Genomic DNA, 18,104 nt, shown 5'->3' with positions numbered 1-18,104 from the left:
ATGCCAGGGCCCTGTCCATCCTCCCTGATGAGGACAGGATGCAGCAGGTGGAAGCCAGCTTGCAACCAGAGACCCTGAGGAAATGGAAGGACTCTCTGAGGCCCAGGTGTGTGTCCAAAGGAACCAGAGCTGGTCTGGCTCCCCATCCTGATGCTGCCTTGAGGTTCAGTGTCCCTGACCCTCAGAGTCTCACGACCACCCAGTATAATGACTGGAGAGTCAGCAGGGACACGTGGAGCAGAGGTGACTTTCCCTCTGCTGAGTCAGTAGTTTGGGGCCAGATTTTACTGTCATTTTTGTTGTTCAAAGATGAGCTGAGCTGGAGCAGGAGCTGAGGATTCCTCTGTGTCTAACAGGCTGTAATTACAGAGAATCTTGACTGGGTTTGGAATGCAGAGGGGAGGGAGGTTGAGATGAGATCAGCTCTGAGAATCAGCTGTGTCCTGTGTAGCCATCTCATCCCCTCACCACTCATTCATTCACCATTCACAGAATGATGACTTGAAGACCCACTATGTGCAATGTTCTGATTTAAACCCTGCAAGTTTTTCGGAGACTAATACACAAAACTTTTTACCCTGTGAGTTCATCTTGTAGTTGAGAAAGAGAAAGTAGGAAGATGGAAATGCAACTAAACATTATTTGATTTGTTAAAAGACAAGAAGGAATGAGATATTTAAGGGGAGGGCCCAAGGATCAGGAAAATGGAGTCAGATGGAGTGTGCAATTTTAAATAGAAGACTCATTAGGTGCAGTCTGAGGGTCCACATGACAAGGAAGGACTGCATTTTCTGGGTCTGGGAAAAAAAGCACTTTGTGTAAGGGAAGAGTTGGTACCAAGCCTCAGTGCCTGCCTCTGTAAACACTCTCAGGCACTGATGGGTAATAAATGCAATAGAAAAGCAAAATCATGTGATGTATGCCTGCATGGAAAGAGGACTTCTCTCTGGTGAGAAGGCTGTCTGTGGAGAGGTGACCTAGCTATAATGTGGTTTGAGAGGGACACACAGTCCAGTGACAGACACTTATATTTCTTCTTTTCATTCTCAGTATGATTGACGAGCTCTACATACCCAAGTTCTCCATCTCCAGTGACTACAACATAGAGGGCATCCCTCAACAGCTGGGTATCAGGGAAGTCTTCTCCACACAGGCTGACCTGTCTAGGACCACAGGGGCCAAGGACCTCAGAGTCTCTCAGGTAAGCCAAGAAACACTGGGTGGTTCTTATTGCATACCAAAATGAGGATAGTGAAGGCCAGGTGGCCAGGGGGAATGGTAAATTTGTGAGAAAGCCTGTGTTTCTGAGATTTCTCATCCTGTGAGAGCTGGATTATAATCTAGATATTCCTGCTGGAGAGCATGCAGCCAATCCCCCCTCTACCCACTGAGCATAATCTTACCCAGGAACTTAGGGTGGGAAAGAGGCTGTGCTTGGTCTTCGACAACCATAGGTCGAACCTGTGCTGTGTGTGGATGCTGTCCACAATTCCTTGAAAGGTAAGGCATTTCAGCCTCAGCTTCTTTACTGCAGAGCTGGTCCAGTACTTCTGGACTAGCACATAGAACAGTAGCAGTAGAGGAAATAAGAAGAGATGAATGACAATTGGGATGGAAAACTTAAGAATAGCAGAAAAGATGCCTTAGGACCCCACACTACATTCCCAGATGCACAGCCTGACAATGCCTAGTGTTCTGTCCAGTGCCCACGCAGAGGCCTGGGCTCAGATATGTATTAGTAGGGCCTGGCAGTTTGAGAATAAGAAGTTATGCCATTTGCATTGAGGTTGTTTGTCCCAAGGAGGCTGGAACAGGAGGGACAATGAAGCCTGCACTTGATGCCAGCACCCAGGCTTTTCCCTGTGGGTACTCTGAGAATATTCCTGTAGATTAATGACTGATGCTGTCTACATCCATGCTCCAGTTTGCAGTGTGTTTGAGTGCACCACAGATTCTCACAGCCTGAGCAGAGACTTGGAAACACCAGGAGTAGAGCTCACAGTAGGAAAAACAACCTCTCCATCAGCTGAGGCCAGCAGTGGATGCTTGCTTCAGGAATCTGCTCTACTGCCCCACCCCCTGGTCTCCAGTGAGTGATGTCTTTCTCCTACAGGTGGTCCACAATGTTGTGCTGGATGTGGATGAGACAGGCACAGAAGCAGCTGCTGCCACAAGGGTCAGAGCTTTGGGATCAGCTCTAATTTCTAACCCTATGAAAATGAATTTCAGCAGTGTATTCCTGATGATGGTTTCTGACACAAACATTCAGACTCCACTCTTTATGGCCAAAGTCACAAATCCTAAGGGAAACTAGAACTTTCCAAGTGGTGAGGCTTCTTCCTAGGAGTAGGGATTAAGCCTGTTTGTGGGTCTCTGTGTGCATTTTGGCCTCCACGTTCTGATTGGCTGTGGCATGCCTGGATGGACAGTGACAGTGACTAACTGTATGACTCCCACATGCACAGGAGCCCATGGACAATCAGTGCTAGGCTCCCAGTCCTCTTGGCAGCACTGGCTCATGTTCCTGACCCTGAAACCTGTCTTTGTGGCCTCCCCATGCTGCCAATCTTGTATCTGTCTCTATCCAAAACCCTGGGCAGATCTGCTCAGTCTCTATCTGGGCTCTGGTTATGTCTGCCTTCAGCTTCCACGGGCTTAATGGAACTATGAAAATTTATAGCCCAATCAAATGGACCTCAGCTCCAGTCCTTGAGATGAGAACCTGCCACTCAGAGTCTATTTCCAGAACTGGAGCCACTGCATGCCCAGTTCCTGCCTCAAACTTTGCCTCTTCCGGGTTCTGCCACCCACTGTCCCTTACAGGGGCTCCTCACCCTGCCCACATCTGATACAGTTTGGGTCCCTTACTCCTGTAGGTCATAGAGTTGGTTGGTCAGACCAGCTTCTTTCCCCCCAGTACACCAACCTAGGGCAGAGGAGCCTTTTTCTAGGTTCCCCACTGACCAACATCACACGAGACGGACAACTCTGCCTTCCTTACACAAAATGCAGGGCTTGGAGCAAAGGATCAATAAATAGATAACTGTATAGAAAGTACCCAGGCAGTGTTCACTCAGCTCCTGTTGGCAGGGATTTGCCCTCTAGTGAAGCCAGGATAATAGATATTGTCACTCACCATCTGAAAATTTTGTGATGTGCCTCTGACCTCTGTGTTATTATCAGTCCTTTTTATGGATGAGGAAAATGAGACACAGAATCTTAGCCATTTCCCATGACCTCACAGCTAGACATTATGACTGAAGGGATGTTCTTTCAAGTGTCCTGAGGCCAGAGGAACAGTTTTTTACCAAGCTGGCATTCTGTGTCTGGGGCATCACCTTGGTGGTGTGCAGGTAGATCATAAAACAAGGCTCTGTGTGCTTCACAGAGTGCTCCTAAAAGAGTCTGTGGCTCATGTGACCTCTGTGCTGATGTCAGAGTAGGATAAGAAGGTGGTCAGATGAACAGAAAGAATACTTTAGGCAGGGCACACAGCAATGGAGTCATTTCTAGTAATAATTGGGGGGGGGTGAGAAAAAGAATAAACAGTCACCAGATGTCAAAGCACCTGGCCTTGTGAGGACTCTCAAATGACTGAGAACTACAGGCAGTTTTGGATGGGTTAATGCCAAGGGCCATGTCATAGAACAGCAGATGGACAGTAATATTCAAGGTGTCAGCCCACCAGATGAATAATTCTCTGTTGGGAAATCTCATTAGGCATTATACCAGACTCTGGTATAATGTTTGCTTCTCTCAGTAATTTTCACATGTGCTATTGCAACTTTTCCCTAAATGGCTATGGGAATTCCCCCACTGATGTGTATTTACCTCACGAATATATTCCATTTACCTGGGCATTTATATCTGTAGATTTTCACAAACAAGATTTCTCCTTAATCTGTATATTTTTGATGAATAAAAATATGTTTCTGTTGAGATTTTCTTTGTGTCCCAGTATGTGGTCAATTTTAGAGAAGGTTTTGTGGGGTGCTGAGAAGAAGGTATATTCTTTTGTGTTTGGGTGGAATGTTCTGCAGATGTCTATTAAGTCCATTTGAGTCATAACATCTGTTAGTTCCCTTATTTCTCTGTTAAGTTTCTGTCTGGAAGACCTGTCCATTGGTGAGAGTGGGCTGTTGAAGTCTCCCATTCTTAGTGTGTGTGGTTTGATGTGAAATTTATGCTTTAGTAATGTTTCTTTTACAGATGTGGGTGCCCTTGTATTTGGGGCATAAATGTTCAGAATTGAGACTTCATCTTGATGGATTTTTCCTGTGATTAATATATAATGTCCTTCTTGATCTCTTTTGATTGATTTTAGTTTGAAGTCTATTTTGTTAGATATTAGGATAGCTACACCAGCGAGCTTCTTAAGTCCATTTAATTGGAAAGTCTTTTCCCAACCCTTTACTCTGAGGTAGTGTCTGTCTTTGAAGTTGAGGTTTGTTTTTCATATGCAGCAGAAGGATGAATCCTGATTTTGAATCCATTCTGTTAGCCTCTTTCTTTTTATATGCAAATTGATTCCATTGATATTAAGGGATGTGGTGATCTTGTGTCCCCCAATATATTGTGCACCTTAATAAACTTATCTGGGGTCAGAGAACAAAACAGCTGCTAGATAGACATAGAGGCCAGAAAATGGTGACATACACCTTTAATCTTAACATTCTGGTGTTAGAGATCCATCAGGATCTCTGTGAGTTCAAAGCCACACTGGAAACAGCCAGGCATGGTGACACATGATTTAATCCCAGGAAGTGATGGCAGGAAGCAGAAAGGTATATAAGGGGTGAGGACCAGGAACAAGAGCCTGGTTAAGCTTTTAGAGTTTTAGCAGCAGTTCAGCTAGAATTTATTCCAGATGATGACTCAGAGGCTTCCAGTTTGAGGAAACAGGATCGGCTGAGAAGTTGGTGAGGTGAGGTTAGCTGTGGCCTGTTCTGTCTCCCTGATCTTTCAGCATTCACCTCAATACCTGGCTCCAGGTTTGTTTTTATTAATAAGACCTTCTAACAATTTGTGCTACAAAGGGATATTAATGAACAGTGATTGCTAATTCCTGTTAATTTTGGTGGAAGTATATGTGTGTTTCCCTTCTTTGGGATTTGTTGGTATGGGATTATCTATTGCCTGTATTTTCATGGGTGCATCTTACTTCCTCAGGTTGGATTTTTCCTTCTAATGCTTTCTGTAGGGTTGGATTTCTGGATAGGTAGTTTTAAAGTCTGTTGTCATGCAATATCTTGTTGCAATCTCTATCTATGTTGATTGAGAACTTTGCTGAGTATAATAATCTGGGCTGGCATCCATGATCTCTTAGTGTCTGCACAATGTCTGTCTAAGACCTTCTGGCTCTATGTTTAGTGGTTTGATTACTATGTGATGAGGAGACTTTTGGGTGGTGTGGTGAGGTGGGGTGGGGAGAGGATCCAGTCTATTTGATGTTCTGTAAGCATCTTGTATCTTCATATGCATTTCCTTCTTTAGGTTGGGAAAGTTTCTTCTATATTTTTGTTGAATATGTATTCTGTGCCTTTGAGTTGGTATCCTTCTCCTTCTTCTATACCTATTTTTCTTAGGTTTAATTTTTTTCATGGTGTCTTAGATTTCCTGGATAGTTTGTGTTATGACTTTGTTGGCTTTAATGTTTTCTTTGACTGACGAATATATTTTCTGTATCATATCTTCAACTCCAGAGATTCTCTCTTACAGCTCTCGCATTCTGTTGGATATGCTTGCATCTGCAGTTCCTGTTTGTTTACTCAGATTTTGCATTTTCAGTATCCTTTGCCTTGTGTCTTCTTTATTGCCTCTTTTTCAATTTTCAAGTCTTGAACTGTTTCCTTCAGCTGTTTGATTGCTTTTTCTTGACTTTCTTTAAGGGATTTATTGATTTCTTCCAAGTTTGTGTTTGACTCTTCCTTGACCTCTTAAGGAATTTTTCAATTTTCTCTTTAAAGGCCTCTATCATCTTCATAAACTCATTTTTAAGGTCGTTGTCTTCTGCTTCTTCTATGATAGGATGTTCAGGTCTTGCTGTTGTGGGACCACTAGGTTCTGGTTCTGCCATATTGCTCTTTATGTTGTTGAATGTATTCTTACTCTGGTGGTGTTTGTGTCTCAGGGAGCTCTTGGTCCCATCATAGCTCTTGTTCCATTTAGAACTGGAGGAGTCTGTGTCTCAGGGAGTAGCTGCAGTCTTGTGGGATGGGTAGGTTTGGGGGATGGAGTGGGGATTGTAGATTTCTGAATCTGACAGAGAAGGGATGGTGGTCAGACCTGTCAGCACTTACCTGCTGGCCTGTAACTGGGGCAGCAATGGGTGGGGGTTTGGGGACATGGGTTGTGCCCCTGGGCCTAAGGCTTAGAGACTGGATGACTGGCTGGGAAAACAGTGACTCACCTCTTGGTCCATCAGAACTGGCCCTAACTTGAATATTATATTCACTGGTATTCTCTGAATTGATGCTACATTTCATGATAAAGAAATTGAGGAAAGAAAACACCAATATATGTACAAATACATTCTTAACCAAAAAAAAAAAGATAAAAACACTCCTGTCAATCATAATTCTTATTTCTGGATCTGGTCACACAGACTTCACTGATATTTATAACTATGTTCCTCTGTTGGCCATTCTGAATTTCCTGCATACTCAGCAAGGACCTCACTTGATCTTTGCTCTTTCCTGGAGAAGTGACCCACACCTTCATTCCCTTTGTCACTTTACCTGGACTAGATTCTTGTAGTTTCTCATGCCTTTAATCTCAGGACATGGTAACACAAAAAGACTCCCTAAAGGATCCCCCTAACCTCCTGATATATTCTTTCTTCTCTCCACTGTGGAGAAGCAATCCAATTCTGCTTAGTAATCTGAACCAACCTCTCCACTTAACAGAATCATTCCACTCATAGACTGTTGGATAAAAGGAATCAGAAGCCCAAAGTGGCCAGGAAGAAGTCTGAGTTTTCAGTGGAATGTTTGTTGGTCTCCTGGCAAGAGCAATCCGACCCCTAGAAACAAAACTTCTAGGCCAGCAGAATTTAGGTCATGGGAATAGGGAGAGTAACAAACCTTCAATTAGATCACTAGGGGTGATAGTGAGTGGACCCCTTCCCTTGTATCTCTTAACTCCTATACCTGTGTGAATCCTGGCTGTGGGAGAAACCATACCATATACAGGACAATGATTTGAAGTATGTATCACCTTCTGGAGAATGCTGCCACAGCCTTCTGGACTGTTGCCACATAATTGACACTGTAACTGTATCTTTAAATGACCATCCCATCTCTTTATCAGGCCAGACACAGTACAGCAGAGGAGCTGAGACTTCTACATCTTGATCTGCAGACAGCAGAAGTGAACTGAGACACACTTCCTCCAACAATGCCACACCCAATAGTGCCACTCCCGGTGGGCCAAGCATTCAGACACATGAGTCTATTGGGGCCAACCACCATATTCAGTACAGACAAACCATTTTCTTATTCAAGAAAGAAGTGGTCCAATGTAGTTACCTTGCCACCTGGACCTTGGCTGGTTATCCAGGAAAAATGGTACCATGTCTGGGACTCAGTGTTGGAGTACATTGCTGGCAGATCTGGCACTCAGTGGCAGATGTAGCCATGTTAGCCTTGCTGACTGGTGGTCCACATTGTCAAACTTATGCACAACCCTCCTCTCTATCACCTCGACCACTTTGTTCATGGGCACCAGGCTGGCTGGTCTTATGTCACCTGGGCACATGCACAGAAAAAAGGGAGTTAAATTAACGAATGGAACTTTAATTTAGAATATGCTTCAGTAAGATCTGGCTCTGAGGAATTTTCTTAATTAGTTATTGATGAAGGAGGGCCCGGCCTTCTGTGGCTGGTGGCATTCCTGGCCTGGTGGTTCTGTAAGAAAGCAAACTGAGCAAGCCAGGGAAGCAAGTCAGTAAGCAGCATCCTTCCAGGACCTCTGATTTAGCTCCTGCTTCCATGTTGTTTTCCTTTTGAGTTTCTCTCCTAACTTTTTTCAATGATGAACAGCAATATGGAGGTAAAAGCCAAATATACCTTTTCCTCCCCAACTTGCTTTTTGGTCATAGTGTTTCATCACAGCATCAGAAAACCCTATGTACTACAAGATGGTACCAATGTAGCAGGGTATTGCTGTGATAGATCTACTATATTTGGGGAAGGAATGTAGAAGGAGTTTGGAACTTTGGGCTAGAAAAGCTATTGAGTGTTGGGAGCTGAGTGGGATGTTCTGTGGGAGCTTGGAAGACAAAAATGCTGAGAGCTGTGCAGAGGATATACATGTGATGTTTCAAAAGGAAGTTTGAAGTCTTTATGGAGCCCATGAAGGGATAAAATGACAGAAAAGCAAACAGATTTTATATGACAGCAGAGTAGGTATCTTTGAGTGGATTCAGCCCGTCTGAATGGAAGGGGAGCTGGGTGCCCTTGCCTGATGTAGTTGACATTTGTGGGATATTTGGATGGCTCCTGGTAAAGAGAAATGCACCATGGGTGATCTGCTTCTCTGGTACACAGAGACCTGCCTTTGGGCTTCTGTTTGCTCAACCAAAATTCTTCTTGTTAGGACCAGCACATCCATTTTGGGAACAGCAGCTTTGGACCTAACCCCTGTCTGCTGAGTCTCTAACCACACTGTTGACACAAACACCACAGCTCTCATCCTATGGGGAATAACAGACACTTTATAAGAACCATTTTGAGCAACAATGAGCTGAGAACACAGACTTAAGTTACCCAAATATCATGTTCAATATAGAAACAGTTTCACAAAAACTTAATAGTTTAACCAAACAAAGTCCCATTTCAAGGCAAGTTTAAAATGCAGAAGTGGGAACCTCAGAGAGTCAGGTGCATCAACATGGAGGAGCTTCCCTACAGGCTCAAGATATTATCTTCTTGCATTCTTAGCTTTTGGATTGAAGCTGGTTGTCTGCTAAGTTAATGGAGTCTATTGTCACAAGGTTTAGTTCTGACACAGAGGGAGGAAACAGGCTGTTCCAGAGAGGCAGCACTTAGCCCATGAGAAGGTCATTAGCCTCTGACCTGCAGTGTTCCCATCTCTCTACAGTACTGAATTTCAGATCAGCCAGCCAGGCTCTGCAGACACAGATTCCTCTAGGAGTTTCCTTCCCCTCCAGACAAGGGAGCTTCTCTATCATGTCTGAGAGCCAAAGAGGGGAGAGTGAGTCTCTATTGAGAATATGCCCATTGCTGCCTGACAGGATGGTTACACAGATGTAGACAGGGTTCTGTCAGTTTGCGGCATGTGTTTATTAATGTATGAGTTTCCCCAAAGAAATTGGTGGTCAGAGAGTTGTTGTATTCTTTTCAAAGTGACTTAGAAAGTACAGGACAAACGTTTGCTGCCGTCCTGCTTGGTGAGAAGTAGACAGCGGTTGTGCACAGTCTTTTTTTTTTTTTTTTTTTTTGCTTCTGACTTCTCCCTGTTTCCACACAGACTCTTTTTGCTTCTGACTTTACTTCTGCATTAGATAAACAGAAGATACACCCAGGAGATCCAGCAGGCTTTTTCAGAACCCAGTTGGGCATTTTCATATCAGGAGGTGGTTCTGCTAGCAGGAGCCTCTATATCCACGCTATAAGAAATAATCCTGTCTGTCGTTTCCAGTCTGAGCACAGAGCACAGCTTTTATGTGCAAGCATTTCCTAAGAAAAGGGAAGAAACCCTGGGGTGGGGATAAATAGGCATCAGTATGCTTACAGGGAACAACACACCAGTCAAGCATCAACTCTGAACACCAGGACTCAGCTGTCACAGACACTGGCAATGGGAATCAGCTCCACAGGTAATGCCTGGGATTATTTCTCTCCAGGGACAGAAGAGAAGCCTTCCCAGGACTGTGTTATGCTGATGATGACCAGGAGTCTTGGTATGGCACGAGTTGTTCCTGGAGCACAAGGTTGGAACCAGGGGACATTCCTGGTGCATATAAATTGCCTCTCCAGTTTGGATCTTTATGTCTATGAAAGATGCAGGAGTCATAGACTTTGCTCATGACGAGTGAATAAAACCTGCTTCTTCTCACCCTACACAGGAAGGAAGTATTGAGACCTTGTCTAGCCTGGGTGCTGCTCTAGGAGCTTAGGTGAGATAGGCAATTTGCAGAGTCCCTCTGAGAGAGGTGGCAGCCCTGCCATACTTAGAGCTGACAGGAGCTGCCTGGGAATCAGGGACCCACTTCCCCCATAGATCCCATGGCTGAGCAGAGGAGCTTCTCCCTCAACTAGGGAAGGAAACAAGGCAATAGCTCAGCCCCTGAGCCAGGTCTCCTGCTGCACACATTGCAGCCCCTTCCCTCTGGAAACAACTTTTGTACAAAATATTGCTCAGAGCTTTTCCAAAGAAATGCTTTCATCAGTCTGAAAGCAAATACTGGGTAAAGGCAGATGAAGTCCCTGTTTCCTCTGCAGGCATGTGACAGCCGTGGGGACAAGCAGCTTAGCTCCAGCATGCCCTCCTCTGCTCCCTGCTATTCCCACTACGCTCTTCTAGTGCTTTCTCCCCTCCATCTTCCCTTTGGCTCCTCCTCCTTTCCATCCCCTTCCCTCTTCCTATCTACCTTTTCTTCCATTTTATCAGTCCTTCTTGATCTCTTCAAGATCCTGATGTCCACTCTCTCCTCTCCCTCCCACTCATTTACTATCCACTTTCACCTTTGGACACCTGAACAAATGTTCAAGGCTAGTTGTGTGTGCCTGTGTTTACCAAGATCACAACCCCTCAACTGTAGTCCTTTAGGATGCTTGTGGTCCCCACTCCAGGGGTGGATGGAAGAGATAGCCCTGTAGACATTCCCTACAACTAAGCCCCATTGACCCATAATAAGTCAGAAATTTACAAATAATGTAACCTGGGTCACTTACCAAGCTTCCCAGAGAGATCCACCCATTTGCTTGCTACCACACAGCCATACCAAGAGCCAAAACAAAATCTGGTCCAGGGGTCAGAGACTGACATCACTCACCTTTCTTCCCACCAGGAGGCCTCCCAAGCCTGAGTTGCAAACCATCATGTGGTTCCCTGGCAGAACTGAAAGAACCTTCCTCTGTTTGTCCTGCCATGACCCGTTCTGGGGGTGCCAAGGCTCTGGCATGACACCAGATGTCTCTGGTGCTACCTCTCAATTATTCCTCCCCAGGTCCAGCTTCATGCACCAGATTCTGTCAAAGGCCTTGAGATTTCCCAGACTTGTCATGAAGAGGCAAATTTAGGGCCTGTGCTAGCAACTACTCCAAGGACCCTAAGTTCTGCCTACAGGGTGGTAGGGGGGTGAGTGCAAAGGAAGAGGGTCCCCAGCCTTCTAATGAATCCTTCTGCAGGAAAGAATAAGAGGAGACAATCTGATCAGACAGGGCTCGTCCCATCCCTCCACTCCTCTTTTGGCTTCTCTGTGGACCTCGCGTGTCCATTCCCCTCTCTGGGTCTTGGTTCTCTGTGAGGAGACTGGGCTACTGCAATGCTTCCTCCAGTGCTGATACCAGGAGCACATACTGTGGGACTGCCATCTGAGTGGTCAGAGCACCTCCCATGCAAGGTCCCAGAGGCAGCAAGGGGCAGCAGAGCAGGGACACAGTGCAGCCCTGTGGGAGGACAAGGAGGTGGTCAGGACACCACCTGGCCCTCCCAGACTCAAAGGATCTTTACTTTTCAGCCTGTAGAACAAAGAAGATGGCCCTCCTTGTAGCTCTGGGACTCTTGATAGCAGTTATCTGCCTTGTTGTTCTCTGCATTACATATGGCACATTGGGAAGGGACATCGAAGTCCATGAAGACCAAAACAATGGGACAAAAATGGACAGTCTGAAACTGGCCTCCGTCAACACTGACTTTGCCTTCAGCCTCTACAGGGAGCTGGTTTTGAAGAATCCAAATAAAAATATTCTCTTCTCCCCATTCAGCATCTCAGCTGCCTTGGCCATCCTATCTCTAGGAGCAAGCAGCAACACCCTGGAAGAGATTCTAGAAGGTCTCAAGTTCAATCTCACAGAAACCCCTGAGGCAAACATCCACAGGGGCTTTGGGCACCTCCTCCACACGCTCAGTCAGCCAGGAGACCAGATAAATATCAGCATAGGCAGCATGATGTTTGTTGAAAAGCGCCTACAGATCCTGGCAGAGTTCAAGGAGAAGGCAAGGGCACTGTACCAGTCTGAGGTCTCCATGACTGACTTCCAGCAGCCTGATGAGGCCAAAAAGCTCATTAATGACTATGTGAGGAAACAGACCCAGCAGAAGATCAAAGAACTAATGTCAGAACTGGATGAGTGTACAGTAATGGTGCTGGTGAATTACATCTACTTTAAAGGTGAGGATGGTTACTGGTTAGGGCATGAAGGGAGAGAATGCTGGCTGAGTGTCTTGTGTCTTTACACTGACCACTTGAAAGGAGGTGTTTATGACTTTGGAGATATAGGTGCCTAACTTCTTATTACCCACAAGCCTTACTTCTCCTTAGGATACACACACACACACACACACACACACACACACACACACACACACACACACATATATACATATATGTATATGTATACATACACACACACACATATAGTTGTAGTTCCTGGTTCATTTTCAAAAGAACCCCTGCTCTCAGTGTAAGAGGGCTAATTTTGGCAGCAACTTAAACATACTATGAGAATGCATAGCTTACACACCCAGTTCTTCCTGAGTAGGCAGAAGCCGTGGTTTCTCTCTGCAAAGTCCATGTCCCTCAGTTCCCCTCTCCAGAATTTCTAATACATTTTATCTATGTAGACATTTATCTCCATTTTATCTCCATTTATTTATGTAGAAGGTTTTATCCTTGATGTAGAGCCTCTGTTTCTAGGAGGGTTGAGAGAAGCTGGAGATTTCTTGACCTGAAGAGTGTGCCTCCTCTATCTTAAGGGTGAAAGTAGCATGTCCCATACCTACTGAAGAGCCCTGTGGGCAATTCCTGTTCAGGACCTCTCCCTTGTGCCATTTTGGTAATGAGCTGGGCCTGGACACGGAAAAGCAGGGATGCAGGAGCAGACACTAACGAGAGGGAGGTGTCAGCCAGGCAGTGTTCTGTGTTTAGGGTATGGCTGCCTCATGGAATTTTGCTTTTGTAAAATTGCTCGCCCAAACATCCTGAAGGTTAGAATGCCCAAGACACGCTCCAGGGCCATCGAGTCTATTGAAAGTTGTATGCAAGAGAGTTGGGAGACTCAGTTGGAGATAAAATTGGTAAGGGTAATAGGGGAACTTTCAGAGCCCACACCCACAACACCCTGCCTGACAGAGACCAAGGAGTTAGGAGACAGCCCAGAACTTGGTATCTGAGAGAAGTCATGATGTAATCAGATCTGGGTTGAATTAAGGATAGTGCAGGGCAGAGGGAGGGCAGGATCTGAGACAATGGACAAAAACTCAAGGTGGCCGTGGACAGAAAAAGAGTCTAAGAGGACAGAGGACAGGAGGACAGGATGGCTGCAGAGCTGCTGTGGCTGGGAATGGTGGAAGCAGAGTGATGGCCTGAAGGATGGCTTGGCATGTCTCTTTAGCCTCAGGTCTCAAGCTCCAATGCTGCTTGGCTGTGAGGTAGGGGTGCATGTTTAGGCTGCTAGATCCCAAGCCCAAGAAATTGTTTCAGTACCAAGTTCTTTCGGAATCCAGGATAATTCTGAATGGGATATCTATGATTTGTGGAGGTGGCCATAGACCATGTGTGAGCTGAGGACTTGTTACTCACATTTTAGTCTGCAATCTATGGGACCATGGACTCCTCACAGTGTGGGAGATTTCAGTCTCTCTTGTCCTGTTTCCCCTGAAGCCTGTCCCACAACACATCGTCTTCTAGATGTGGCTCCTCCTGAGGAAGAAGGGATCCTCAACTCTCCCCAGGCTCCCCACTTTCACTCTCATTTCTCTCTAATACACCCCACCCTAAGATGCCATGTTGTTTCTTAGTTAGCTTAAGTAGCCAGGCTTTGTTTTGGGTTTTCCCTTTCCAAACCAAGCTTAGAGTCTCTTTTCATCTCTAGGAGTCTGTCTATCTACAAGGATTTTTTTTTCTTTCCAATCCATCATTTTCTACCTCCTAAGGGACACTCTGTGTTGTTGAAGTTGGACTGATTGCTGTCACAACACAGGAGATGGTCAGAAATGGGACAGAGGTGGGGTCCCTCAAGTGATGTTACAAACTGAGGTTCTGTTTATCTTTAGGAAAATGGAATACGTCCTTTGACCCTGAAGACACATTTGAGTCTGAGTTCCACTTGGGCAATAACAGGTCTGTGAAGGTGCCCATGATGCACATTGAAGATCTGACCACACCCTACTTCCAGGATGAGGACCTGTCCTGCTCTGTGGTGGAGCTGAAGTACATAGGCAATGCCAGCGCCCTGTTCATCCTCCCTGATGAGGGCAGGATGCAGCAGGTGGAAGCCAGCTTGCAACCAGAGACCCTGAGGAAATGGAAGGACTCTCTGAGGCCCAGGTGTGTGTGCACAGGAACCAGAGCTGGTCTGGATCCCCATCCTGCTGTTGGCCTGAGGCCCTGTGTTCCTGTCCCTCAGAGGCTCCATAGTGTACTAGTAACCGTTGATGAGTCACCAGGGACAAGTGAAGTGGAGGTGACTTTCCCTCTGCTGACTTGGTAGTTTGGAACCTGATTTTACTGACATTTTGTTGTGCACAAGATGAGATCAGCTAGAGCAGGAGCTGAGGATTCCTCTGTGTCTAACAGGCCTTAATTACAGGGAATCTTGAATGGGTTTTGGAATGCAGAGGGGAGTGAGGTTGAGATGAGACCAGCTCTGAGAATCAGCTCTGCCCTGTGTAGCCATCTCTTCCCCTCATCACTCATTCATTCACCATTAGTGCAATGAAGACTTGAATACTTACTATGTGCCAAGCTGTGATTTAGAACCAGAGAGGCTATCCGAGACATTATTCCTTATCATTGGGTGATCATAATATGACAATGGAAGAGAGAGTAAGAGCATGAAAATACAATGGAGTGTTATATGATTAATTAAAAGATAGGGTAGAAGCCAGGTAGTGGTGGTGCATGTCTTTAATCCCAGCAAACAGGGCATAGAAGAAGGTATATCTCTGATTTTGAGGCCAGCCAGGTTTACAGAGCTTGCTCCAGGACAGCCAGAGTTACACAGAGAAACCTTGTCTTGAGGAAAAGCAGAAAAACAAATCAAAGAAACAAGAAAAGAAAGAAAGAAGAAAGGAAGGAAGGAAGGAAGGAAGGAAGGAAGGAAGGAAGAAAGGAAGGAAGGAGGAAAGGTGAGAGGAGTTGAGGAAAGGTGGAATCACATGGAATGTGCAGATTTAACTAGAATGATCATTAGATGAAGTCTGAAGGTCCACATGACAGGGAGGAACTGCATTTTATGTATCTGGGAGAAAAGCATTCTTGGCAGAGGAACAGCTGGTACCAAGCCTCTTTGTCTGGGCCCTGTTCACTCTCAGGCACTGATAGATAATTACTGCAACAATATAATAATTACTGCAATAAAAATTACTACAACAATATAATAATTATTGCAAAAGGAAGAAAAAATCACATGGTCTAGGCATGGATGGAAAGAGGGCTGCTCTCCAGTGAGAGAAACAATGTGGATTGATGGGGAATGGAGGCCAGTGATCTCATATGCCTTTGTTATTCTCAGGATGATCGATGATCTCTACATGCCCAAGTTCTCCATCTCCACTGACTACAGCCTGGAGAAAATCCTTCCACAGCTGGGCATCAGGGAAGTCTTCTCCAAAGAGGCTGACCTGTCTAGGATCACAGGAGCGAAGGACCTGATAGTCTCTCAGGTAAGACAAGATACACTCAGTCGTTCACCTTGGTGCCTGAATGTGGATGGTGAAGGCCAAGTTGTGGTGTGTGGGGAATGGTAAATGTGTGAGAAAGCCTGCATTTCTGAGATTCACTCATCCTGGGAGAGCTGGATTACAGCCTAGACACTCCTGCTGGATACCATGCACCAATCCCTATTCTACCCCCTGAACATAACTTCACCTAGGTTTCTATGGTAGGACGGAGCCTGTGCTTAGTCTTAGACCACCATCGGCACTGACCCGTGCTGTAGTATGGATGCCACCCACAATCCACTGTAGGACAAATCACTTCCAGCCTCAGCTTATTCACTGCAGAGCTGGTCCAGTACTTCTTCACTAGCACACAGAACAGCAGTAGTAAAGGAAATAACAAGTTGTGAATGGAAGATGGGATGAAATTTTAATAATAGGAGAAAAGATGCCTTAGGATCCCACATACATTTAAAGATACACAGCCTGGCAATGCCTAGCATTCTGTCCACTGCCCACTCAGAGGCTTGGGCTCAGATCTGTACCAGCAGGGCATGGCAGTCTTGGAATGAGAAGCCATGTCCTGTGCATTGCTGCTGTATGTCCCAAGGAGACTGGAGCAGGAGGCATGCTGAAGCCTGCAGTGGCTGCCAGCACACTGGATATTCCTGTGGGTCTGCTGAGAAGCTGCCTATGGAGTAAGGACTGGAGTTTCCTACTACCATCCTCCAGTTTGAGGATGGGTTTGAGGACAACAAGATTCTCAGAGACTGAGCAGACCCAGGCCATGCCTCATCTCACACCCTGAGCAGAGACTTGGAAACACCAGGGGTGGAGCTCACTGTAGGAACAAACCACTTCACCAGCAGCCGAGGCCAGCAGTGGATGCTTCCTTCAGGAATCTCCTCTCCTGCCCTCCCTGGTCTCCAGTGAGTGATGTCTTTCTCCTACAGGTGGTCCACAAGGCTGTGCTGGATGTGGCTGAGACAGGCACAGAAGCAGCTGCCGCCACAGGAGTCAAATTCACCCTCAGGTCTGCAATATTGGACCCATTTATTTTGAGTTTTGACAGGCCATTCCTGATGATTATCTTTGACACAAATACTCAGACTCTACTCTTTTTGGCCAAGATCACAAACCCTAAAAGAGGCTAGAACTTCCTAAGTGGTGAGCCTTCTTCCTGGGAGCCAGGAATTGAGCCTGTATGTGGATCTCTATGTGCATTTTGGCCTCAATGCTCTAAATAGCTGTGCCATGCCTGGATTGGACAGTGACAGTGACAGTGACTAACTATGACTCAAACATACACAGGGCCCTTGGACAGTCAGTGTCAGGCTCCCAATCCTCCTGGCTACACTAGCTCATGTTTCTGAACCTGAACTCTATCTTTGTGTTCCTCCCTGCTGCCTCTCCTGTATTTGCCTCTACACAAAAGCCTGGGCCCTGGCAGTAGGCTCTGTCCCTATCTAGGCTCTGGTTATGTCTGCCTTCATCTTCCACAGGCTTGATGGGACTAACCAAACTTATAGGTCAACTATGTGAACCTCACCCTAGCATTGAGAAGGAAACCTGCCGCCCTGAGTCTATTCCTGGCACCTGGTATCACACTGTGCCCAGTTCCTGTCTCACACTTTCCCTCTTCCAGGCTCTGCCACCCACTGTCCCTTACAGGGGCTCCTCACCCTGCCCACATCTGGCACAGTGTTGGGTCCCTCACTCCTGCAGCTCATGGAGTCGGTTGGTCAGACCAGCTCTTTCCCCCTAGGACACCAACCTAGGGCAGAGGAGTCTTTTTCTTGGTTTCCATCTGACCATCCTCACACAACAGATGGACACGTCCACCTTCCTTACCCAAAATGCAGTGCTTCGAGCAAAGCATCAATAAATGTATAACTGCTCAAAAAGTGTCCAGGCAGTGTTCACTCAGCTTCTATTGGCAGGGGTGTGGCCTCCAGTGACCACAGGATAGTAGAGATTGTCACTCACAGTCTGTGACTCCTGTGATGGACCTCTGAACTACATTATTATTAGTCCATTTTATGGAGGAGGAAACTGAGGCACAGAGAAGCTTAGTCATTTCCCATGACCTCACAGCTAGACATTATGACTTCAGTGATGTTCTTCAAGTGTCCTGATGTTAGAGAAACAGTTTTCACCAAGCAGGGTTTCTGTGCCCAGGCATCACCATGGTGGTGTGCAGGTGGATCACAAAACAAGTCTCTGGGTGCTTCACAGAGAACTGCCTCAACAGTCTATTG

The 18,104-nt window shown here is 45.9% G+C and overlaps 1 protein-coding gene across 1 annotated transcript; it reads left to right on the top strand.

The window, feature by feature from the left end:
* LOC102916725 (serine protease inhibitor A3N-like) lies at window positions 1-17,745 on the top strand. The gene is made up of 7 exons (XM_015991673.3): window positions 1-106; window positions 1,051-1,201; window positions 9,866-9,952; window positions 11,705-12,358; window positions 14,242-14,515; window positions 15,702-15,852; window positions 16,800-17,745. Exons 3-7 carry the CDS (start codon window positions 9,898-9,900, stop codon window positions 16,998-17,000), a joined length of 1,335 nt encoding a protein of 444 aa, XP_015847159.3. The 5' UTR covers window positions 1-106; window positions 1,051-1,201; window positions 9,866-9,897; the 3' UTR covers window positions 17,001-17,745.
* Window positions 17,746-18,104: the final 359 nt, after the last annotated feature.

Source organism: Peromyscus maniculatus, chromosome 14, assembly GCF_049852395.1.
Source record: "Peromyscus maniculatus bairdii isolate BWxNUB_F1_BW_parent chromosome 14, HU_Pman_BW_mat_3.1, whole genome shotgun sequence".
Lineage (NCBI taxonomy): Eukaryota > Metazoa > Chordata > Mammalia > Rodentia > Cricetidae > Peromyscus > Peromyscus maniculatus.
Note: the sequence above shows the minus strand (reverse complement) of the source record. Positions and strands in the feature narration are given on the sequence as shown.